General features: G+C 40.6%; 2 protein-coding genes across 6 annotated transcripts in view; both read right to left on the reverse strand.

Moving 5' to 3' along the window:
- Positions 1–15,232, reverse strand: part of LOC106605115 (type II inositol 1,4,5-trisphosphate 5-phosphatase) — a 33,219-nt gene extending 17,987 nt beyond the window's left edge. Inside the window, exons 1-9 of one of the 5 annotated variants that reach the window (XM_082975279.1) lie at positions 14,805–15,232; positions 13,738–13,816; positions 13,536–13,633; positions 13,396–13,425; positions 13,196–13,306; positions 10,508–10,651; positions 4,582–4,678; positions 2,582–2,776; positions 1,246–1,347 (exon numbers count right to left, since the gene is read on the reverse strand). In XM_082975279.1, coding sequence (XP_082831405.1) covers positions 1,246–1,347; positions 2,582–2,776; positions 4,582–4,678; positions 10,508–10,651; positions 13,196–13,306; positions 13,396–13,425; positions 13,536–13,633; positions 13,738–13,816; positions 14,805–14,862 — 914 coding nt within the window. In that variant the 5' untranslated portion in view covers positions 14,863–15,232. Of the gene's footprint in view, positions 1–1,245; positions 1,348–2,581; positions 2,777–4,581; positions 4,679–9,604; positions 9,744–10,507; positions 10,652–11,242; positions 12,250–13,195; positions 13,307–13,395; positions 13,426–13,535; positions 13,634–13,737; positions 13,817–14,804 lie in introns of those variants that run through there. The other 4 variants (XM_082975277.1, XM_082975278.1, XM_082975280.1 and 1 more) reach the window with 4 other exon arrangements.
- Positions 15,233–18,115: 2,883 nt separating this feature from the next.
- Positions 18,116–26,411, reverse strand: part of LOC106605176 (uncharacterized) — a 28,979-nt gene continuing 20,683 nt past the window's right edge. Inside the window, exons 8-9 of the mRNA XM_082974970.1 lie at positions 20,008–20,112; positions 18,116–19,724 (exon numbers count right to left, since the gene is read on the reverse strand). Coding sequence (XP_082831096.1) covers positions 19,470–19,724; positions 20,008–20,112 — 360 coding nt within the window. The 3' untranslated portion in view covers positions 18,116–19,469. The remainder of the gene's footprint in view (positions 19,725–20,007; positions 20,113–26,411) is intronic.

Consider the following 26,411-nt stretch of genomic DNA (forward strand, 5'->3'; position numbering starts at 1 on the left):
CCAAAAGTCAGCCTCGAAACCTTAATTACTTGGAGAAGATCTGCAAAGAGGAGTGGGACAAAATCCTTCCTGAGATGTGTGCAAACCTGGTGGCCAACTACAAGAAACGTCTGACCTCTGTGATTGCCAACAAGGGTTTTGCCAACAAGGGTTTTTCCAACAAGTACTAAGTCATGTTTTGCAGAAGGGTCAAATACTTATTTCCCTCATTAACATTTTACATTTTAGTCATTTAGCAGACGCTCTTATCCAGAGCGACTTACAGTAGTGAGTGCATAAATTTCATGCACTCTTTTTTTTGTACTTGGCCCCCCGTGGGAATCGAACCCACAACCCTGGCGTTGCACACACCATGCTGGCGTTGCAAACATCATGCTCTACCAACTGAGCCACAGGGAAGCCAGGGAAAATGCAAATCATTTTATTACATTTTTGACATGCGTTTTTCTGGATTTTTTTGTTGTTATTCTGTCTCTCACTGTTTAAATAAACCTACCATTAAAATTATAGACTGATCATTTCTTTGTCAGTGGGCAAACGTACAAAATCAGCAGGGTATCAAATATTCTACCCCCTCACTGTATATCTCACTGGTCACCCCCCAAAGCCAATTCCTCCTTCGGTCGCCTTTCCTTCCAGTTCTCTGCTGCCAATGACTGGAACGAACTGCAAAAATCTCTGAAGCTGGAGACTCATATCTCCCTCACTAGCTTTAAGCACCAGCTGTCAGAGCAGCTCACAGATCACTGCACCTGTAAACAGCCCATCTATCTACCTCATTCCCATACTGTATTTATTTATTTATCTTGCTTCTTTGCACCCCAGTATCTATACTTGCACATTCATCTTCTGCACATCCACCATTCCAGTGTTTAATTACTATATTGTAATTACTTCACCACCATGGCCTATTTATTACATTAACTCCCTTATCTTTCCTCATTTGCACTCACTGTATATATACTTTTTTTCCTACTTTATTATTGACTGTATGTTTTGTTTATTCCATGTGTAACTGTGTTGTATGTGTCAAATTGCTATGCTTTATCTTGGCCAGGTCGCAGTTGCAAATGAGAACTTGTTCTCAACTAGCTTACCTGGTTAAATAAAGGCGAAAAAAACAAAAACAATCTATGACTTAATTCATCCTCTTGTTGTGGGGTCTCAGACACTGACTGTACCGTCTATGTGGGCTATGGATTTAGAGGGGAATTGATTTGTAATGCCTGGGTGGATGGGACTTACCCCACACAGTACATGTCGGGGGGAGCGGATGTGGAGCCCAGCCAGGGACGGAGGCTTTCTTTGGGGGTTTGGCCGTTCACATTGTATGTGCCTATGAAGAAACTGAGAGATGGGGGGAGTGGGGGGGGAGTGAGAGAGAGAGGGGAGTGGTAAGTACAAAGTCAGAGAGTGGGAGCAAAGCCTAACACTGCCTAATATAGGCGTAACTTGTGAACTGTGTGGGTGTATGGCAGACATGACCTTAGCAAGCCCCTTCAGATGGTGCAATGGGCAGCAAGAACCTAAACACACTTCACAGAGCTGTGTGTTCGTCCACCACCAGAGGGCATTGTAGTATAAATCATTTGTCATCATGACACTGTCCATGTTCTGTACAAACCTCCTGCGTCCTAATAATCTTTTCTTCCTCCTGAAATATGTACTTTTTCACTACCATATACCAATCATTTACTTTCAAGTTCGTAAAGGGAATTGTACAAGTGGGTGGAGAGATTGGGACAGAACCAAAGCTTGTTATCACCAAGACATTTGTAAAACCCTTTTGCTTAAAACCTGCATTAGAATTGAATTACAATGAGTTTGAATAGTAGTAATTCAAGAGCAACAATTTCCTTCACCATTACATGGAAATGGACAATTCGTCAGTTATAGCTATGACATGCTTTTTCACAACTCAACACTGACATCCTGTTTAATGCAAAATGTGTCAACCCTGTAGCTTGCGGTATTGACTGTTGTTCTTGATATTTGTGATGAGTCATCGATGTTAGTTTGCATAGTACAAGTTGGATAGCTACAAATACAAAAACTGGGTGGTTCGAGCCCTGAATGCTGATTGGCTGACAGTCTTGATATCAGACCGTATACCACGGGTATGACAACAAAATATATACATTTACTGCTCTAATTACATTGGTAACTAGTTTTTAATAGCAATAAGGCACCTCAGGGGTTTGTGATATATGGCCAATATACCACAGCGTTGCGTAGTGCTTAAGAACAGCCATTAGCCGTGGTATATTGGACATTTACCACACCCCCTCTGGCCTTATTGCTGAAATATACACTTTTCACACTATTGTGCCAACCCGGAGCAAATTGTGGTAGCTGGGACATTCATTTTAACATTGTCCTTTCCAGCAACTGGATGTGTAACCAGAACAGCGCAGTACAAGTCGGCTTGGCTTATGAATCAAGCAATATAGTAGTGGGCTAGTCACTGGTCCAGCAATGGTGGATGCCTAACCAGCCCAGCACAGTACAGCTCAGCAACATGAAAAGGATATAAGAATACATGTTCAGTGACGTTGATAGGGACAGAAGCAGGGGGGGTTACCTGAAATTCTCCAGGTAGGTGTAGATGTCCTCGTTCTTGAGCAGCTCACAGCGGATGAGGTTGTCGCGCAGGCCAAACTGCGGCATGGCTAGCATTGTGGCTTTGTTGGACGCTGTGTGGCTGGACTGGCGTACCAGGTCATGCCTGCCCTCGCGCTTCAGCTCATCCCAGCCCTCACGCTTCACTTTCCCTTGGCTGCAGGGCCCACAAGATGGAAGTTTTTACTTGCAATGATTGTGCTATGTGGAGGTTTCAGCTACCTTAATTGAATGCACTGATGGTAGGTCGCTCTAGATAAGAACGTCTTCTAAATGATGATGTGTGTTGTGGGTGTTTTTCTTCTTAACCTGTTGGGGCTAGGGGGCAGCATTTGCACGTCTGGATAAAAAAAATGTACCCGATTTAATCTGGTTACTAATCCTACCCAGTAACTAGAATATGCATATACTTATTATATATGGATAGAAAACACTCTAAAGTTTCTAAAACTGTTTGAATGGTGTCTGTGAGTATAACAGAACTCATTTGGCAGGGAAAACCCTGAGACATTTTCTGACAGGAAGTGGATACCTGATGTGTTGTATTGACTTTAAACCTATCCCATTGAAAAACACAGGGGTTTAGGAATATTTTGGCACTTCCTATTGCTTCCACTAGATGTCACCAGCCTTTACAAAGTGTTTTGAGTCTTCTGGAGGGAGATCTGACCGAACAAGAGCCATGGAACGATGATGTCCCATTAGACACCTGGCGCGCGAGTTCATGTTGGGTACCCTCGTTCCAATACGTTATAAAAGAGTATGCATTCGTCCACCTTGAATATTATTCATGTTCTGGTTAAAAAAGGCCCTAATGATTTATGCTATACAACGTTTGACATGTTTGAACGAACTGAAATATATTTTTTCCCCTCGTTCATGACGAGAAGTCCGGCTGGCTTACATCATGTGCTAACGAGACGGAGATTTTTGGACATAAATGATGAGCTTTTTTGAACAAAACTACATTCGTTATGGACCTGTGATACCTGGTAGTGACATCTGATGAAGAGAATCAAAGGTAATGGATTATTTACATGACGTCTAGTCTGTATCGCAACGCGTATTTTTCTGGGCGCAGTGCTCAGATTATTGCAAAGTGTGATTTCCCAGTAAGGTTATTTTTAAATCTGGCAAGTTGATTGCGTTCAAGAGATGTAAATCTATAATTCTTTAAATGACAATGTAATATTTTACCAATGTTTTCTAATTTTAATTATTTAATTTGTGACGCTGACTTGACTGCCGGTTATTGGAGGGAAACGATTTCCTCAACATCAATGCCATAGTAAAACGCTGTTTTTGGATATAAATATGAACTTGATAGAACTAAAAATGCATGCATTGTCTAACATAATGTCCTAGGAGTGTAATCTGATGGAGATTGTAAAAGGTTAGTGCATCATTTTAGCTGGTTTTATGGTTTTGGTGACCCTGTCTTTGACTTGACAAAACATTACACACAACTCTTGTAAATGTACTGTCCTAACATACTCTAAATTTATGCTTTCGCCGTAAAACCTTTTTGAAATCGTAAAACGTGGTTAGATTAAGGAGATGTTTATCTTTCAAATGGTGTAAAATAGTTGTATTTTTGAAAAATTTGAATTTTGACATTTATTTGGATTCAAATTTGCCGCTCTTGAAATGCACCTGCTGTTGATGGAGTGCACCACGGGTGGCACGCTAGCGTCCCACCTAGCCCCAAGAGGGTAAGTCATGATGTTCATTAGCCTGGCTGGAAGCTAATGTCGTGAGAGACATTATATAGTGATTTCATAATAGGGTCAAGGGGGGCCTAATGTACCCACAACACAAACATCTCAATGTCGTCATCAATACAGGACAGGGGTTAGAGGGCGAGATGAGAAATCCAATATGGCACACTGGTCCTTTTATCCTTCTTCAAGCACCAAGCCATTTGCCTACCACTGTCAGAGGAGAGTGGTGTTCAGTACTTACCTATCTGGGCCGGACTCCACTCTGGGGTGATCCGCTCCACTGTTCACCCTCTTGTTCCCTTCTACTGGGGATCTGCTTACTGCGTTCAATGAGTTCCCTGTTGAGTGAGTGACAAAGCAAGAAAGAGAGAGTGGGAGGGAGGGAGTTGAAAGAGAAAAAGACAACAAAAGAGAGTGAGCCAAAAGGAGTTGTAAACCAAGTCATTCTAATCAGGTAAATACATTGCCATGTGCCAGCACTAATCCTATAAGGCCCCTGGAGCTAGCAATGCAAATGCTTCGCCTGTGAAGAATCAATCAGCTCATGCCTGAAATAGACAAGTCGATAGTGAAGTCGATTTGGTCCTTGCCTACTCGGAAGTACGGAAAATGGACTGAGGCGGTTTTCAAAAGCATTGCATTAGATATAGTATTTTATTATATTCTATAGTGAACAAAAATAAACACAACATGTAAAGTGTTTGTCCCATGTTTCATGAGCTGAAATAAAAGATCCCTGAAACGTTCCAAATGCACAAAAAGCTTATTTTCTCACAAATGTGTACAAACTTGTTTACATCCCTGTTAGTGAGGACTTCTTCTTTGCAAGGATAATCCAACCACCTGACAGTTTGACACATCAAGAAGCTGATTAAACAGCATGATCATTACACAGGTGCACCTCATGCTGGGGACAATATAAGGCCACTAAAATGTGCAGGTGTCACAACACCATGCCACAGATGTCTCAAGTTGAGGGAACATGCAATTGGCATGCTGACTGCAGGAATGTCCACCAGAGCATTGAATGTTCATTTCTCTACCATAAGCCACCTCCAAACATTGTTTTAGAGAATTTGGCAGTACGTCCAACCGGCCTTACAACCGCAGACCACGTGTAACCTCGCCAGCCCAGGACCTCCACATCTGGCTTCTTCACCTGCGGGATCTTCTGAGACCAGCCACTCGGACAGATGATGAAACTGTAGGTTTGCACAAGCAAAGAATTTCTGCACAAACTGTCAGAAACCGTCTCAGGGAAGCTCATCTGCATGCTCGTCATCCTCACCAGGGTCTTGACCGGACTACAGTTCGGCGTCGTAACCGACTTCAGCGGGCGAATGCTTACCTTTGATGGCCACTGGTACACTGGAGAAGTGTGCACTTTACGGATAAATGCCGGTTTCAATTGTACCAGACAGATGGCAGACAGCGTGTATGGTGTTGTGTGGGCGAGCGGTTTGCTGATGTCAACGTGTGAACAGAGTGCCCAATGGTGGCGGTGGGGTTATGGTATGGGCAGGCATAAGCTACAGAAAACAAACAATGGCATTTTGTCAATGGCAACTTAAACGCACAGAGCTACCACTACAAGGCTCTGAGGCCCATTGTCGAGCCATTCATCCGCCGCCATCACCTCATGTTTCAGCATGATAATGCATGGCCCCATGTCGCAAGGATCTGTACACAATTCCTGGAAGCTGAAAATGTCCCAGTTCTTCCATGGCCTGCATACTCAAACATGTCACCCACTGAGCATGTGGAACACGCTGTAGGACAGTTTGTTCCAGTTCCCGCCAATATCCACCAACTTCGCACAGCCATTCAAGAGGGGTGGGACAACATTCCACAGGCCACAATCAACAGCCTGATCAACTCTATGCGAAGGAGATGTAGCGCTGCATGAGGCAAATGGTTGTCACACCAGATACTGTTTTTATTTTTTTAAGGTATATGTGGCCAACAGATGCATATCTGTATTACTAGTCATGTGAAATCCATAGATTAGGGCCTAATGAATACATTTCAATTGACTGATTTCCTTATATGAACTGTAACTCAGTAAAATCTTTGAAATTGTTGCATGTATATTGTTGTTCAGGCATAACCTTTATTTATCCAGGTTAATCTCATTGACGTCAACTCTCTATTGCAAGATACCCTAGACAATACATTGCATTTTAAGTTGGTCAAAATCAATGGAAGAGTCAAAGCCTGAGTCTAAGACAATATGGCCACTGTCTCCTACTACTTGGCAGAACAAACTTTACGAACATGGCAAGTGTAATAATGAGGAAATTGCTTTAGAGGGTGTATTGTTTTTTTGTTTTTTTTAACCACCATACTGTAGCAGTATCTGATTGCGAGTTCATTGTATTCTGTTTTAGAGAATCAACTCAATAAAAGCAGTTGTGCAAGAAATTAGCCAACAGGTTTTCATGCAATAGGCCTAGGCCTACAAGCTTTTGAGATTTGTTGTCCAGTATGAGGACAAGACAGCAAAAACCGATCTGGGACCAGGGGTGTATTCACTAGGAATGAAACTGAAGCAAACGGAATGAAAACGGGGAGACATAACTGAATTTATCCAATAGAAACTCTTGTTGTTGATAAATGTTTTCCATTTGCAACTGTTTGCTACGGTTTGGACTAATGATTACACCCCAGGCTCAGCACAAGATGTATTGAGTTGCTTCGTGAACTAGGCATGGATAACTTCAGGAACCAATAGCTTACTGCAATTGGACAGGACTTGGGAGAAAAACAGTTGGACGTTAACATAGGCTAATACAACGTAAACATAGGCTCATCCTTTAGCAAAGCCTACCACGGAACCCAAACCGCCTGCGCGCCATTGTGCAAACATTTATTTTGTCCCCCCACACCAAATGCAGGTTAAAATATCAAAACAAACTCTGAATCAATTACATTAATTTGGGGACAGGTCGAAAAGCATTAAACATGTATGGCAATTTAGCTAGCTAGCTAGCTAGCTAGCACATACTAGCTAATTTGTCCTATTTAGCTAGCTTGCTGTTGCTAGCTAATTTGTCCTGGGATGTAAACATTGAGTTGTTATTTTACCTGAAATGCACAAGGTCCTCTACTCTGACAATTAATCCACACATAAAACAGTCAACCGAATCGTTTCTAGTCATCTCTCCTCCTTCTAGGCTTTTTCATCTTTGAACTTATATGGTGATTGGCATCTAAACTTTCATAGTATTACCACGACGACCGGCAACACAGTTCGTCTTTCAATCACCCACGTGGGTATAACCAATGAGGAGATGGCACGTGGGTACCTGCTTCTATAAACCAATGAGGAGATGGCAGAGGCAGGACTTGCAGCGTGATCTGCGTCAGAAATAGGAATGACTTCTATTTTAGCCCTTGGCAACGCAGACGCTCGTTGAAACGCACGAGCAGTGTGGGTGCAAAAATTGAATAACATGGATTTCTGAATTTATTTTGCAACGCTCGCACACGCGACGTGTCCGGTCAGCAAGTACTTCTAATCACATCACACACAAGTTCTTACCATCTCGGGGTAATTCCTTGCATACTATACACTCTCACAAGACAGTCAAGGAAAATGTTAGCTTTATCTATTGTTTATGGAAAGTGATTGCAAAACAATACCAGAGGAAGAACTCAAATTTCTGTAGTACAATGGAATCGCTTATAATCAGAGGCTACAGCTACCCAAAATAAATAGTCTAATAGTTCACCACAGATACGATTCCTGATAAAGACTGCATTAAGAAGAAGAATGAAATATACTGTTTTAAAGGCTAACCACGAGGGAGAAGGTAAAGTCTAGGCTATTGAATGCTGTCTTTAGGCATACTGGTGTACAAAACAGGGGCATTGGAGAACCAGAGTGCTATTTTGAGTAAACAAAAATCACAGTATCAATTACAGTGTAGTGAGGCTGTGGTGCAAATGTCCATTTGTACTGTGTGTCTGTGTGTATGTGCGCACGTGCTATTGGAACACAGGAAATGGAAACAAACTGCGCCCTGTGAGATCAGATGGAAACTCCCAGAGAGCTGTGAGAGGCCAATAGGAGGAGGAGTAAGCCCCAACACACAAGATCCCTTGTTCCAAACGCCCTAGAGAGCTTCCCAGTCCCCAAGCCAGGCTCATGTTGAAAGTCAACATCTAGACCTAGGACTACATTGGATCTCAGCTATTTCCGAAGGATGACTTACTGCATTTCACCTAAGTCCTAAATAACACACCACAAGACCTCAACGGCGCTTCCCAGTCCCTGACCTAACCTAATATTGAAAGTAAACATCTAAAATAGAAACATGAAAGGCTGCCCTGTCTTGGTTCAATAAAGAAAAGTGTGAGTCAACCACTTAGCTGTAGCATACTAGTGTGGGTGCACAAAAGTCAGTGCTCATCACAAAGTTCAGCATTGCATAAAATAACCATTTGTATCTAGGAGTAATAAAATGGGCAGAGACATATGTTCTTATCTGCAGTCTACTAATATGGACACTTTCCAAGATACAATAATAAAGAGAACCCAAGACAATCAAACTAGTGTCCATCCATTTCCAATGGAAATGAGTGGCTACGAATTGCCTGTCTGGCTTTACATTTACATGACATTTTAGTCATTTAGCAGACGCTCTTATCCAGAGCGACTTACAGTACTACTTTACACCTTCAGTAGACAGATACTGAGTCTGAGATAGCTAAAACAGTGAAAATCCCAAAGCTGCTGAACGTCAGGTTTGCATGGTGCATTACCAAACCCAAATCAGGACATAATGACTGATTAAATGTCGCAAACCTACACAATATGGCCTAGCTTAGCTATCTCACAAATATATATGGCGAACCTTTACAAACCATAATATTGACATGATATATGTGGAGAGCTAGCTAATTAACGTTACCTAACTAGCGCGCTCGTTCCAAACCATAACTCTGCTTAAAACATCCAATAAAGAAAGACACATAGTTAACTAGAGTATATAGTTACTTCAACTAATAAGCTGGCTAGCTACATATCATTTTGTCAACGTTTTAGCTTGAATCAAGGAAGGACAAATAACGTTAATCGGTGCATATTTAGCTAGCAAGCAGAAAGTAGAGCTAGCAAAAAAAGCTAGCAGAAGTTATACTCTTAGCAAAGCTAGCTAATGTGAACAAGCACTGCTGCATAGAAAAAAGTTATTTACGTTTCAGACTACGCTAGCAAATAGACAATTTAAATACAACAGAAAATCATAAACATTTCCCCATACCAGTGTCTTTAATCACTCTAGACATATCCAAGTAGTGCTTCCACGCATGATGTGCAGTGCAATGTCCAAGGACCTGTTCGTGCAAGGAATGTCGGGAATACATTTTTTTTCACGCGCACTTGCGCAAGTGACGACGGTGTCACAGACCAAACTAATCAACCAAGAAAACACTGGGCGGTCTCTGGAAAGTGGCAAATTAAAAAAAAACTTCAGTACAAAAGTTTACACAACTTTGAAGCGTTTATGTCGGCCAAATGCAGTCTTACACTTATTTCCATGTCAACCAATTTTTTAACTAATGTGAAATTATATGCATTGTACATGCATAAAGAAATTGTATGAAATAATGAAGAAAAAAAAAGTTCAGTGGAGGGAGAAAATCTAAGATACAACAACAACAACAACAACAAATCAACATTGCAAATAGCATCTAGATGTACAGGTTTGGGCACTTTGCTTATCAAAGGGAGTACCAGAGCAAATAGCTTCCTTTGACAGTGGCTGACACTGACAGGCACACATGTGATAGTTTGCTCACAGTGTGAAGATAGTTTTTCTAGAGTTAAAGCCAATATGGAAGATAATGTTGTCACTCTCCCCAAAGTTTAACAAGACCAACTAACATCAACAAGAGACATGTCACAAAAGCATAAGGAATGACATAGCTTTGTGAAGTCACTTTGGAGGGCACCTCCTAGGCTTTGGATCAGATACAGTTATCATGATCCAAGAATCATGGTTAATTATCAGTCGTGTGCTTTCTTAGTGTAGGCCTGTAATTTACTTCAGCTGTCAGCTACACATACTTTCTAGATATTACCACACAATGGGCTCTGTGTGATAAGGGTAGAAGTTCAGGGAGGGTACTGACTGAGAGGGACATGAAGAGGGTTGTTGGCTTACCTGTTTTCTTATGCTGGCTGATCTTGGTGTGTGTCGTTCCCAAAGGTGCAAGGGTCTGTTTGACGCCACCTTGGCCTTTGGAGGCTTTGTGGTACTTGTGGAGCCACTCAAACTTTGGTGCTTCCTTGGGAGACTTGCAAACATCTGAAGGAGGAACAAGAGAAGCATAAAAAAGGTACTTACACAAATCCCAAAATATGCCATTTCGATTGTAGGCTATAAACACACAATTGTAGGCTATAAACACAATTGTAGGCTATGTGTTATTCAAATGGTTTATATTTGTTGCTCCAATGCTCCACGGAAGTGGAAAAGCTGGAGGAGCATCAATGACAAGGAAACAATTCCAAGAGATCCTCAGCAGTGATTCATAGAACACACAATGAGGATAATCATCAGTAATACAGTGAACTGAAAATGACCCACAGCATTTGCTTCATTCAAATAGGTACTCAAAGTAGAAAGTGATTCAGGGGCAGGTTACTTCACATTCTCACAAGCTAGTTGCCTCGCACGTTGAATCAAAATCTTTTGTTACTGTGTGGCTGAAAAAGGTATTCAGTTATGTTCCCTCTTTCACGTGGTTCACACACACAAACACACACAAACACACACTTCCTATTACACGTACATCTGCGCTAACTTGAGAATATTACCACACCAAAATCACTCATGCTGCTATTTTACTTTCAATAAGACCACAAGCTCGTTCAAAGATGTCACTTTTCTGCTTACCTTGTGAGTTTCTCACATTCTTCCTGTTCACAACAAAACCTGCCAGGTTACCAAACCTTTCCATCACTGTTTCCTCTCACAGAGTAAAAGTGATTGTGGCCCTTTTTAAAAAATAACTTTAGTCCTCCATCTTAAATTTAAGAGCTCCATTGTGTAAAGTAGTGAGCTAATGCCAATAATGACACAATGAAACAAAGTAAACTCTGTGTCTCAACGAATCCAGTGGCTCATCCGATTGAGATAAACAGGAAAAAAAACACGTAAAAGCCAAATTCAAATATATCATTCAGATGGAAGGAAATATTATATTTATCCTACACTTACATAGTTGCAAATGCTTAATTGAGCAACAGACATAAACTACTCAGGAAGAGCACACAGCACTAAAACTCTGCGCCTCCCCAGTCTCTTTTCCTTCTCTCACTCTCTCTCTTTCTCTGATGCCATCTCTCTCTCTTTCTCTCTCTATCGCTATCTCTCAAGTGTGTATCATATTTGGATGTTGTCTTATAAGTGACAACTGGTTCCCCTCTTTTTAGAGTTTTGTGTAACTTGTGGTGAGTAGCTACTGTGTCTTTGCTCATCTATTACATCACTTGTACTTTTACCAACTTGAATTAAGCCTATTGTTGTCAACTGAACATTTTCTGAACCATCTGCCATTTTTCTGAGTAGCAACAAGTACATACAGAACACAATAGACTTATGGTTCAAAAATATGTGAATGTCAGGGTTGGGTAGGTTACTTTCTAAATTTAATCCGTTACAGTTAGTTACCTGTCCAAAATTGTAATCAGTAACGTAATCTGATTACATTCCGTTACTTTTAGATTAGTTTCTCCTTAAGAGGCATTAGAAGACAAAAATGTATGTTACCAATTGAACGACATCTATCGCAGGATAAATCAATGTAAAGTTTACATAGCTGTCAAGGGCTCTCTATGGTCAGGGCGTGACTCCTCGCTACCACCTCTTTCCGGTATCTTTCCTTGAATTCCTTCACCGACTCCCAAACGGGCTCTGGCACTCCCCGCTGCTCAGTCGACCACCCCATGTGCCCCCCCCCCCCAAAAAAAAAAAATCTTGGGGTTTCTGTGGCCGCAGTCCCCGGCGTCGTCGTTGTCCTTCCTGATCTTGCTGCGATTCTCTCCAAGGTAGGGTCTCGCATCCTCCCCGGATTTCCTCCCAAGTCCAACTCACTTTATCCTCCCGAGCACGCTGCTTGGTCCTTGAATGGTGGGATAATCTGTCACGGTCGTGATAATGGACGGACCAAGGCGCAGCATATTTTGAGTTCCACATCTTATTTAAAAGTGAAACTTCTCAACAAAAACAATAAACAAGCAACGAAACGTGAAGTAACGTAGTGCAACAAGCATATAGACAAACAATATCCCACAAAAGCAGGTGGGAACAGGGACACCTTAAGTATGATCCCCAATTAGAGACAACAATAATCAGCTGCCTCTAATTGGGAACCATACTCAATCCCAATCATAGAAATAAATCAACTAGAACACCCCCTAGTCACGCCCTGACCAACAACACCATAGAAAATCAAGGGCTCTCTATGTTCAGGGCGTGACACGTGTTCATCAGGCCCCCACCGGAAGAAAACACTTAAACCGGGAGGAACTACCTGGGCTTGTCCAATAAGCATATTTTTGTTTTTTTCAATTCAAATTATTTTGTAATGGTGTGCATGACCCTATACTTGGTTATGTCCCAATTTTTTATCCTTCCTTCTAAAGTGTCCACTTGTTCACTTCCCCTCACTGATTTGAAAGGAAATTACTGGTTTAAGAAATATGGTGGACACCCCCTCTTGCCCATGCCTCCACCGATCCAATGCTTATAGATTTGTGGTAAGTAGCGACCAGGTGTACACTTCAGGAGAAATTATTTGGATGCAACACTTGTGATCATTTTATGGAAAAGTAGGCCATGTCTTACCGCTCCAGGCTTTGTTGACCTCACTGAGGAAAAGGCGAGAGTGGGAGCCAAAGGGGAGCCTCACCTCCAGATCCCCATCCTGGAAGTTCAGCCTCACTCTAGTGTCTGCACCTATAGAAATATCATGTAATAGACATTTAATAACTTGGCCCTATGAACATACCCGGGGGAAATTGACCCAGGGAAAAAAGAAAACTCACCCACAAAAGAAAGTTCATCTGCCGAGGACACTGAGGAAAGAATAACATGTTATTACAATGCATTATAAGGCCCATGCCTCAACCTCCATTGTGCAAATTATAATAATCAAGTTAAAACCAATACATTAACTATTGCATACCTTCCACAACTGCAAAGTCATTAGAGATGGGAAAAATGTCATACAATGTGACATCTTCACCAGTTATCGCCATTCTTCTATGGGTAAAAACAAACAGCCTATAGGAAACAAAGGTAGAACATTACTATGGGCAGGTGTAATGCATTTTTTCAGAGCATTTATATTTCATAAGTCTGGTGGAATAGCACCAATTTCAACTCACGCATGTTCCTTGGTGCGCTCCACCAAACCCAATAGCCTGCTTTCAGTGACATTGTCCACCAAGACAAGACATTGAACAGCATGTTTACAACAATCTAGTTAAGGGAATTGCAAAGATGTTTGCACAATGTTACATTTGAAAATAGGCCTACACAATTGTTGATATAAAAATGAAATGCTTTTTTTATATTGGGAAAAACATTATGCATCAAGTATCTTCAAAGAGCAGAGGCCTAGTCATTGCTATAAAAACATCAAATGTCCTTGAAATGTTTAGACCTACAGTAGGCTATTGTTAGGGGCTTGTATTCACGGTAAGGTCTACTACACCTGTTGTATTGGCCGCATGTGACAAATACAATTTGATTTGAGTAGCTTGTATAAGATTGCCACCCAGTGGAGGACCTATCATATTGCAAAAATTGGACAGTAGCCTCTACATGTCACACCTATATCCATACAGGATTTACACCAGTGTTTTACCCAAAATTTCCATCTACGCAGCCCCGGCACCCGTGTCTCGTTGGCCATGGCTTCAGCGGACCTGCTCTCACTTGGGGCCAAAGCCAGGCCACTGGTACTTTTCAGTTCACATTTACATAACACTGGCGAACTGTGAACTTTCACACCTTCTTATGCAGAGGTTGTTGATTCTGCCTCTCCACACATCTTCACTGTTAGCCTTAGCTATTTAAACACAATGTCCATAGTATATATAACATAAGGTCGTATACTAGTGTAACACTGGTGTTACGGTCGAAAAGCAGAACCAATGTCCTCATTGAGCAACTTGCATTCTGCTTCTTTACACTCAAAGCCTATTAAATCCAAATAATTGTACTATTGAATGAAATATATAAAATATCAATACATTCAGATACACACACGTATAGCCTATTAGGCCTTGACAAACAAACTACAAACTCGCTTTAGGTGAACTGCCCGTAGGCTACGTCGGAATGAAACATTGTGTTCTTCTTCCAAAGGAAGTCAAACATCAGCCTTTAGATTACGCACTCGTAACATCCGAGTGATACAAAAAACATTTAGTGCATGCTATAAAGGATACTATGACGCAATTTTCGTCTTCTGCCAAAATCTCTTGAATTGCGAAGGATTGATCCATTACTTAAAACCGTTACTTCGTGCGAACTCTTGGGGCCCTCAAAATACAGATTGAAGCGAGAGTAGACACAGGCCAATCGTTTCTCTCTTACGAAGTTGGGCTAGACTACCTACTTATCGAGAAGACAAAACAACAAAACCGACTACATTTTTGCTTTCACAATGCGTAAAAGTGTATTGCCATGTTCCCGACATGATTCCGTATTCTTCTAGATGTCCTTATTCCTTTTCCCTTAGATACTTGTGGACCTGCCACGCAGAGATTTCAGCGACTAAGAGTGACGTCATGTTTTGGCTGTCGTTCGAGGAAATATTAATCGGATTACTCACTGTTTCAATCAATCAAATGTACTTATAAAGCCCTTTTTACAACAGCCGATGTCACAAAGTGCTATACAGAAACCCAGCCTAAAACACCAAACAGCAAGCAATACAGATGTAGAAGCACCGTGGCTAGGAAAACTCCCTAGAAAGGCAGGAATCTAGGAAGAAAACTAGAGAGGAACCAGCCTCTGGGGATTGGCCAATCCTTTTCTGGTTTTGCCCGTGGAGATTATAACAGGACATGGCCAAGATGTTCAAACGTTCATAGAGGACCAGCAGGGTCAAATAATAATAATCGCAGTGGTTGTAGAGGGTGCAACAGGTCAGCACCTCAGGAGTAAATGTCAATTGGCTTTTCATAGCTGAGCATTCAGAGTTAGAGACTTCAGGTGCGGTAGAGAGAGAAAGTCCTGAGGCATGGTCCCAGGGCTCAGGTCCTCCGGGAGGAGAGGGAGAGAGAGATAATTAGAGGGAGCATACTTAAATTCACACAGGACACCGGATAATACAGGAGAAATACTCCAAATATAACAGACTGACCCTAGCCCCTGACACATAAACTATTGCAGCATAAATAAATACTGTTTAATCGGACAGATGCAGGTGTAATACTAAATTGTAGATGTGCTATCTACTTCATACACACCAGGATTGGATAGGTTACTTTCTAACTACTAGTTACCTGTCCAAAATTGCAATTAGTAATGTCATTTTAGGATTACCCAAATTCACTAATGTCATGTCATTACTTTTAGTTCTGTTGGATTACTTTCATTTAAGAGGCATTAGAAGAAGACAAAAAGGATGATCGAACGCATTTGCTGTGTCATCGTAGTAGTGGTCTCTGACTTGATGTCAGATTGGCTAAGGTGGAACAAACTCAAACTTGCACCTTTCTTCAACCCTAAATTGAATGTCATTGAGAAAACACAAAGGTGTTATAATGTATTTGTTCGCAAACATCCTTTCTGAATTTAAAAGTACTAATCATCTAGTTTTTCAAAAGTGTCTCTAATATGATTGCAATACTATTTGCTGTTAACGTAATTGATTACAGGTTTAAAAAAAAAATGTAATTAGATTAAATGTAACTGGATTACATGAAATTAGTTACTCCCCAATCCTGATACACACACATATCAAACCGTTATTCATCAGGCAAAAGAAAGTTACATTATTATATTATTTGGACAGTATTGTGTAGCCATGTCTAGCCATCAATACTTTTTGTAGTTTAATAGGAAAAAGCATAGGCCCTGGACCTTTTTATTAAGATAATACTGCATTGGATTGAAGTGTTGTAGTTATTGTATTGGATGGCATTTCTCAGGAAGAAATCTAAGGAACAAAATGTCACAATATTTTATTATGAATGTCTTGTTGTACTGTGACACAGCTCTATTCTGGCGCCTATTTTGTGTTCTATTAATGTGCCTCATGGCCCCATGAGAGCCAATTGGAGATTAATTCCTGGCTCTCTTGCTGGCAGGGCAGTCCTCTGCGACGCACCCAAGGCAGTGGCACCTCTTCCTATTGTTGGACTGAGACTCAACCCTCAGTCTCTTGTAGGAATACAAGATCTCAACTGGATCTCAACTGGAGAGGCAAAGCCCACCTGAAGTCCTGGGATGAGGATCAAGAGGGACAAAGTGTTAGATGATGAAAACAAAGAAAATGAAGCAGTATACAAATAAGGATCTGTAAACAATAATACCCTTTAAACCCATTTGGTTTGGACTCACATAGGGGAATCATTATCACTTAAATTGCCTAAATTTCTCAAAAGCACATATGAGCTTTTGAGAATGGACAGTATGCGGCCTATTGTGTGCAAATATGATTTGATTTTCTACTGCAGAGTCTTATAAGCATATGTGGGCTGGGCATCCTGAAGATGCAAGACACTATAATAATAAACTAAATCATTCTACACTACACCCTAAGACCCCTTACGTGTATCTGAGATCCACATATTCCATAGTTCCTCCTTAGTAATAGTAGAGCATGCGTTTGAGGTGGCTGTCTCAGAGTGCTTGCTGTGGGTGGAGCCAGAGTATGGGGAAATATCCTGGGCGTCTAGGACGGATCTGGTGGTTGTTGTAATGTACATCACCTCTTCATCGTCAACATGAGTTGCAGAGCGGCAGGGAATGTCCCGGGACTCCAGGAAGGACCTGGTGGTTGTTCACATGTACACCACATCATCCTCAGGAGTTAAAAAGCAACGTAGACTGCCTGGGGAGTCCAAACCCTCTGGTTAAGAGATAAGAGACTCCCATGGGCTGTTTGGCTGATTCAGGGCTCCTTGCTCCGCTGGAGTCAGGAGTCCAGACACAGGATGGCTTTGTGGATCAACACGGACAATGTGGCAGATGGTAAAGAGAGTGGAACAATACTCAAACAAACCAATCCAATGCAAAATCAAGCAAATTAGACAAATTAGGCAAACTAGCACACGAGCGCCTACCGGAAGATGTTTCAACCTTTATAATTGGAATGATATTTCAACAATATTGCTTTAACCATAGACAATATACCATTAGTGTTCTATATCTATGGTTTTAGCCACAGCTACAAAAAATGTATTATTTGTATGTGGTTTTAACAGCCATCTCCACGGTAATCAAATTCTAATGCATGGTGCATAGAGGCACGGAATACATAGTAATGTTTTGTCATAATTTAAATGTTTTAATCAGTACTTTTAATCTATGTATGAATTCTGAATGGCCAATACTTTATAAGGTACAATTACTAAATAAGAACAAGTCTACAAGGACCTGGCCTGTCCTCTTGTAGATAATCCTTTGTGTTTTTGTTGATGCAGTATTTGTTATATAAGTCTAGTTGATTCAAATAGTTAAATTCCTCTCATCACAGGTGAGGTCTGCAGACAATTTCAAAGAAAATATTCACATTTTGCTTTGGTCAAACATTTATTTCATTTATATTTATATGACTTTAAAAGCAGTTGTTACAGTTTGTACAATATACACAATGTAGAAAGTATTCAACATGACACATTTCTTTTAGTAACTTTTCTCCAAGTATTAGATATGACATATCAGGTCTTGTATGTCAACTTTCCATGAAACTACTGCAAAAATAAACACTTTGACATTTTTATAATCCAATTTTTATAAATCAATTTCCATATTGTTATGATGGTGAATTATAAATGAGAATACAGCTACATAATAAAAGGAGTAAAACACACATTACAGTTATACAGTGTATGACTACATTCACAGATATGAATTACACCTCAATGTGTCAGCACAAATATTTCAAACACCATCTATAGCCCAATATATATGTTTTTTTACATTTTTTATAAGTGCATAAATTGTCAATCTGTCCTTCACAATATGCTATCTAGGACTAGGTAATAACTGAGTTATTATGCAATATCTGTAAAGAACAGATGTTTGCTTTTGTATTGGAGAAAGTCTTTAGCCTGAGTGCCAGTCTGTTTGTGCTATCATGCCAACTCCTTGTCCTGGGCATGTTTGGTTTGTCAATGAGCAATTGAGTGAGCAAGAGCACAACCAGATCTGAGACCAGGCTGGAAGGTCTTTGCAAGTGCAAAATCAAAGAAAACATGCAAGTCATCATGCAAACCACTGGCGAAAGAAAATAACAGTGTGCCTAAAAAAAGAGGACATTTATTAAAATGTCATAATTGTAAACTTCAACTTACACAAATCTCAATAAGTATCAAAAAGCAGATAATTAATTATCATACCATACATTAAGTCAGTCATCTATGATCATAAATAGCTATCATCTTCAGTGGATTATGTTTTACGCATTACTGATTTATAAAATGGGTATGATGGTATGGTCGAATAGCTTTCTGTAGCCATATTAATCGTCATATTCTTCAATAATACCCTTTAAACCCATTTGGTTTGGACTCACATAGGGGAATCATTATCACTTAAATTGCCTAAATTTCTCAAAAGCACATATGAGCCTTCATATACAGTATCTCAATACATCTCATATACAAGCAAACAAACAAACAAACAAAAAAAGAGTAGGCTAGACCTACAACCAGTATAGTATTCATGTGGAATGGAACCAGGTTTTGCTGTGCTAACTACTACCGCTCGCTGTATATTATTCAAGCAATGGCTCAGTAGGTCGACACATCAGGGTTGTGTTCATTAAGTCACACGACAGGCAACGTTTTAAACCATTTTGCAACGGACAAGTCAAGGTATTTCCTCCCTCTTTCAATAATTTTTTCCCCCGCTTGGTACCTACTGAACACGACCCAGTTTAAGCCAGAGAACCAATGCTGAGCAGACAAACCAGCAGAGCAGCAGTGAACATTGCTAAAGGGAAGTGCAGACCCCTAGTGGCAGAAGAAGGAACGTTCAGAGTACCATCCAGCTTGAGGCAGGAGGTCATGGAGGTGTTGCAGCACTCTTGGTGGCATGTATCTGTTGTGGTCGTACACCAGGTGTTTATTGTGCAGTTGGCATTGCAGCCTCCCATCCAGGTTGTTGTTGAACCAGTTGTTATCTTTTTCAGCTGAAAAGAGAAACGTGGATTGAGAATGCATGGAGTTTGATGAGTTTAAGTATGTACGAGATTGGCGAAAGGAAATTCTCTCTTGTCTTAGTGATGTTATTGAGATCATAACAGATAATCATTCTTGTCGTGGCCAAATGTATTTTCCTTCTTTCGTTAGAAAATAGTTAAAGTGTACATTTGTATCCTACAGCATTTACAGTTCAATGAAGGATGTCTAGTTTGTCTACTATGGGTATAGAATGATGAATAGGGTAGAGTGGGGGTGCACTTTTAAGCCTACCTCACAGTAGGGCTGGTTGAGGGGACAAGGCATTGGGTCTTTGGTTATCCAAGTCTTGTAACAGTCCTGCTCTGTGCATTGAAACATCTGGCACTTCTTAAGTTTCTGCAAATAGATGGATGATGTAAAATAAAGACTGTTAAATTCACAGACATTGAGTCATTTGCACACACACACACACACACACACACACACTAGGGATGGACAATTACCGTATAATCGAGTAACTGATGATTATGGATGAAGACAGTCATGAAAATAAAATATCCTTTATAACCGTTTTAAAAAACTAAGTATCACACCCCTTGACCTTTTCCACATTTTGTTGCGTTACAAAGTGGGATAAAAATGTATGTAATTGTCATTTTTTTGTCAACGATCAACACAAAATACTCTGTAATGTCAGAGTGAAAGAAAAATTTGAACAAGACCAAAGAATTGACAAAAAATAAAACACTAATGTACAGTATCTTGATAAGATAAGTATTCAACCCCCATAACATGATGCAGCCACCACTATGCTTGAAAATATGGAGAGTGGTACTCAGTAATGTGTTGTATTGAATTTGCCCCAAACATAACACTTTGTATTCAGGACACTAAAGTATTACTTTAGATGCTGTGTTGCAAACAAGATGCATGTTTTGGAATATTTTTACAGGCTTCCTTCTTTTCACTCTGTCAATTAAGTAAATATTGTGGAGTAACTACAATTAAACTCATGGTGAAATCCCTGAATGGTTTCATTCCTCTCCGGCAACTGAGTTCAGAAGGATGCCTATATCTTTGTAGTGATTGATTGTATTGATACACCATAATTAATAACTTCACCATGCTCATAGGGATATTCAATGCCAGATACATTTTTTTTACCTATCTACAAACAGATGATCTTCTTTGCGAAACATTGTAAAACCTCTCTGGTCTTTGTGGTTGAATCTGTGTTTGAAAATCACTGATTGATTAAGGAACCTATGTGTGGGGTACAGAGATGAGGTAGTTATTCAAAAATCATGTTAAACACTGTTATTGCACACATAGTCCATGAAACTTATGTGACTTGTTAAGCACATTTTTACTCCTGAACTTAGTCAGGCTTGCCAAAACAAAGGGGTTGAATACTTATTGATTCTTGACAATTTTTTTATGAATTTGTAAAAATGACAAAAAAAGGCCAGTGACAAAAAAATCAGGCTGTAACACAACAATATGTGGAAAAAGTCAAAGGTTGTGAATAATTTCTGATATACATGTATATACAGTACCAGTCAAAAGTTCGGACACACCTACTCATTCAAGGGTTTTTCTTTATTTGAACTATTTTCTACCTTGTAGAATCATAGTGAAGACATCAAAATATTGAAATAACACATATATAATCATGTAGTAACCAAAAAAGTGTTAAATAAAAAAATATTTTAGACTTTAGTTTCTTCAAAGTAGCCACCCTTTGCCTTGACAACAGCTTTGCACACTCTTGGCATTCTCTCAACCAGCTTCACCTGGAATGCTTTTCCAACAATCTTGAAGGAGTTCCCAAATATTCTGAGCACTTGTTGGTTGCTTTTCCTTCACTCTGCGGTCCAACTCATCCCAAACCATCTCAATTGGGTTGAGGTCGGGTGATTGTTGAGGCGAGGTCATCTGATGCAGCACTTCATCACTCTCCTTCTTGGTCAAATAGCCCTTACACAGCCTGGAGGAGGTAAAGGCTGAGGCTGGTAAAGGCTGGTAAATCTAATGAACTTATCCTCGGCATTAGAGGTAACTCTGGGTCTTCCTTTCCTGTGGCGGTCCTCATGAGAGACAGTTTCATCATGGCACTTGATGTTTTTTGCGGCTGCACTTGAAGAAACGTTCAAAGTTCTTGAAATGTTCCGCATTGACTGACATTCATGTCTTAAAACTTGTTATGGATAGGGGGCAGTATTTTCACGGCCGGATAAAAAACGTATCCGATTTAATCTGGTTATTACTCCTGCCCAGAAACTAGAATATGCATATAATTAGTAGCTTTGGATAGAAAACACTCCAAAGTTTCTAAAACTGTTTGAATGGTGTCTGTGAGTATAACAGAACTCAAATGGCAGGCCAAAACCTGAGAAGATTCTGTACAGGAAGTACCCTGTCTGACCATTTCTTGGCCTTCTTTGTCATCTCTATCCAAAACAGAGGATCTCTGCTGTAACGTGACACTTTCTAAGGCTCCCATAGGCTCTCAGAAGGCGCCAGAACGTTGAATGATGACTCTGCAGTTACTGTCTGAAAAACAGTAGCGCATTTGGTAAGTGGTCGATCTGAGAACAATGAGACGGGCGCACGCGTGCACGTGAAGAGTCCATTTTACTTTTTCAGTCTTTGAACGAAAACAACGACTCCCGGTCGGAATATTATCGCTATTTTACGAGAAAAATCGCATAAAAATTGATTTTAAACAGCGTTTGACATGCTTCGAAGTACGGCAATGGAATATTTTGAAATTTTTTGTCACGATATGCGCCGGCGCGTCACCCTTCGTTACCCTTCGGATAGTGTCTTGAACGCACGAACAAAACGCTGCTATTTGGATATAACTATGGATTATTTGGAACCAAACCAACATTTGTTGTTGAAGTAGAAGTCCTGGGAGTGCCTTCTGACGAAGAACAGCAAAGGTAATCCAATTTTTCTTACAGTAAATCTGACTTTGGTGAGTACCAAACTTGGTGGGTGTCAAAATAGCTAGCCTGTGATGGCCGGGCTATCTACTCAGAATATTGCAAAATGTGCTTTCACCGAAAAGCTATTTTAAAATCGGACACCGCGATTGCATAAAGGAGTTCTGTATCTATAATTCTTAAAATTATTGTTATGTTTTTTGTGAACGTTTATCGTGAGTAATTTAGTAAATTCACCGGAAGTGTTCGGTGGGAATGCTAGTTCTGAACGTCACATGTCAATGTAAAACGCTGGTTTTTGATATAAATATGAACTTGATTGAACAAAACATGCATGTATTGTATAACATAATGTCCTAGGGTTGTCATCTGATGAAGATCATCAAAGGTTAGTGCTGCATTTAGCTGTGGTTTGGGTTTTTGTGACATTATATGCTAGCTTGAAAAATGGGTGTCTGATTATTTCTGGCTGGGTACTCTCCTGACATAATCTAATGTTTTGCTTTCGTTGTAAAGTATTTTTGAAATCGGACAGTGTGGTTAGATAAAGGAGAGTCTTTAAAATGGTGTAAAATAGTCATATGTTTGAAAAATTGAAGTTTTCGGATTTTCGAGGAGTTTGTATTTCGCACCACGCGTATCATTGGATATTGGAGCAGGTGTTCCGCTGGCGGAACGTCTAGATGTAAGAGGTTAGTAATGATGGACTTATTTATTTACCATTAATTTATATTGGGCATATAATGATCTGAAACACAACCAAAACGAACAGCAAATGCATCCAACAAGTTCGTAGAGTCACAAGCTTTATGTAATCACTGCGTACTAGGAATATGGGACCAAATACTAAACTTTTGACTACTTTATTTATAAAAATCTTTGGTAACACTTTACCACCCAATGTCATAACATGTTATGATACGGTCATAACCATGCCATAATATGTCATAACAGCTGACATAACTTGTCATAACCTGTTGTAATACTGTCATGACACATATATTTAGACCTGCTGTGACATATATTACGTTATTTTAAGGCTGGTTACGACACCTACATAAGAGTGTAAAAACCCACAAAACCTACTTATTTTATGACGGGTAATGACATTTACTTAATAGTGTAAAAACCCACAAAACCTACCACACAAGGCAAAACATTCCATTACAGCATAGCCTACATGTCAACAGTATGTTTATGTTGTAAATTGACCATATTGAATTACCATTATCAGTGCTCATACATTGATGTCAGACAAGCACCTACCCCAATGCTCTGTTGCTGATGACTGGGATGAATGTAGTAGCAGATTTCAGGAACAGGACAAGACACTCTCTTTTTTACTGATGACTGATATAAGGGCATGTACGTGATAGGCCTATCTGGCTTATATTATTATGATGGTCATAATGCTTCTTGACAGTGTCATAAGGTGTATTTTCTACAAGTTATTTAAAATATGATGAAAAAAACATGACTGTAAAGAATTAATCACAACAACAACAACGGATTTAAGAAACAAACTTTCAAATGAAGGGAAACTTCTTGGCAGCGAATAAAACAATTTGAATAAATGTGGGTTTTGACACTTTTATGTAGGTGTCATATCCAGCCATAAAATAACACAATATATGTCACAACAGGTGTAAATGTATGGGTCATGATGATGGTATGACCATATTATGACAGGATATGACAAGTTATGTCAGCTGTTAGGACATGTTATGACATGATTATGTGGTATGACACTGGGTGTGAAGGAAAGTGTTATCGAATCGGTAAAGGTGTCAATAATTTTGACCCAGACAGTTTTTGGAAAAATAATATTACCTGGTAAAACAAATCTCTTTCTCTGAGCAATTTCATTTTTTTAAGCATACACTATAGCTCAGTATTTGAATTATTTATTTTATACAATCATTATTGCTCATCTTTATCAAGTGTGTGAATAATTTCGTACCCCACTGTATACAGTGTCTTCAGAAAGTATTCATATCCCTTGACTTTTTCCACATTTTGCAACGTTACAGACCTATAAAATGGATTGCAATTTTTAAATTCCTCAGCAATCTACACACAACACCCTATAATGACAAAGCAAAAATATAAGTATTCAGACTCTTTGCTATGAGCCTCGAAATTTAGCTCAGGTGCATACCATTTCCATTGATCATCCTTGTGATGTTTCTACAACTTGATTGGAATCCACCTGTGGTAAGTTCAATTGATTGGACATTATTTGGAAAGGCACACTCCTGTCTCTATAAGGTCCCACAGTTGACAGTGCATAAGAGTAAAAGAGTAAAAACCAAGCCATGCGGACGAAGGAACCGCCATAGAGCTCTAAGACAGGATTGTGTCAAGGCACAGATCTGGGGAAGGGTACCCAACAATTTCTGCAGCATTGAAAGATCCCCAAGAACATAGTGGCCTCCATCATTCTTAAATGGAAGAAGTTTGGAACCACCAAGACTCTTCCTAGAGCTGGCCGCCCGGCCAAACATGGAATCGGGGGAGAAGGGCCTTGGTCAGGGAGGTGACCAAGAAAGCAATGATCACTCTGACAGAGCTTCAGAGTAGTAATGGGAATTCCGGCTCTTTTCAGTGAGCCGGCTCAGCTCACCAAACGGCTCTTTAAAAAATATATGTTTTGTATTTTTTCAAGTCAAACAGTTTCTGATAGTTTGACTATGATTGGTGTATGTCACGGTTGTCATAAGGAGAAGCGGACCAAAGTGCAGCGTGTGTCGTTCCACATTTTATTTACACTGTGGAACTACGCAATACATATACAATAAACTAAACGAACAAAAACAACAAACCGTGACGCAGAGTTGAAACATACACTACTCAAAAACAATCTCCCACAAACCCAGGTGGAAAAAAACCCTACTTAAGTATGATCTCCAATTAGAGACAACGAGGACCAGCTGCTTCTAATTGGAGATCATCCCAAACAAAACCCCAACATAGAAATACAAAACTAGACCCTGACAACATAGAAATAGAAAACATAGAGAAAAAAACCCTGTCACGCCCTGACCTACTCTACCATAGAAAATAACATCTTTCTATGGTCAGGACATGACAGTATTTGCGTTCGGAGTCTCCAAAGGTGCGGACTCCGAACGCACCGAAAAAAAGGGAGAGTTAGGGAGGGTGCAAATGTCTATGGCGGCTCTGGTGCAGTAAGCAGAACCTTCTCATCCCGGGGATCCTCCAACAGAGGAGGCGGCTCCGGTTCAGGGCGTTACCCCCACTCTGCCCGCTGATCCCTCCGTTTTTGTGTCACCGGACTGTGGATCATCACCGGAGGTTCTGGACTGCGGGCCGCCGCTGGATACTCTGGACTGCGGGCCATCGCTGAAGACCTTCGCTGGAGGGTCCGGACTGCGGGTCGTCGCTGGAGACTCTGGACTGTGGGCCATCGCTGAAGACCTTCGCTGGAGGGTCCGGACTGCGGGCCGTCGCTGGAGGTTCCGGACTGGGGGCCGTCTCAGGAGGTTCCAGACTGGGGGCCGTCTCAGGAGGTTCCAGACTGGGGGCCGTCTCAGGAGGTTCCAGACTGGGGGCCGTCTCAGGAGGTTCCGGACTGGGGGCCGTCTCAGGAGGTTCTGGACTGGGGGCCGTCTCAGGAGGTTCCGGACTGTGGGCCGTCTCAGGAGGTTCCGGACTGTGGGCCGTCTCAGGAGGTTCCGGACTGTGGGCCGTCTCAGGAGGTTCCGGACTGTGGGCCGTCTCAGGAGG

This window comes from Salmo salar, chromosome 05 (assembly GCF_965601325.2).
Source record: "Salmo salar chromosome 05, fSalSal1, whole genome shotgun sequence".
Taxonomy (NCBI): domain Eukaryota; kingdom Metazoa; phylum Chordata; class Actinopteri; order Salmoniformes; family Salmonidae; genus Salmo; species Salmo salar.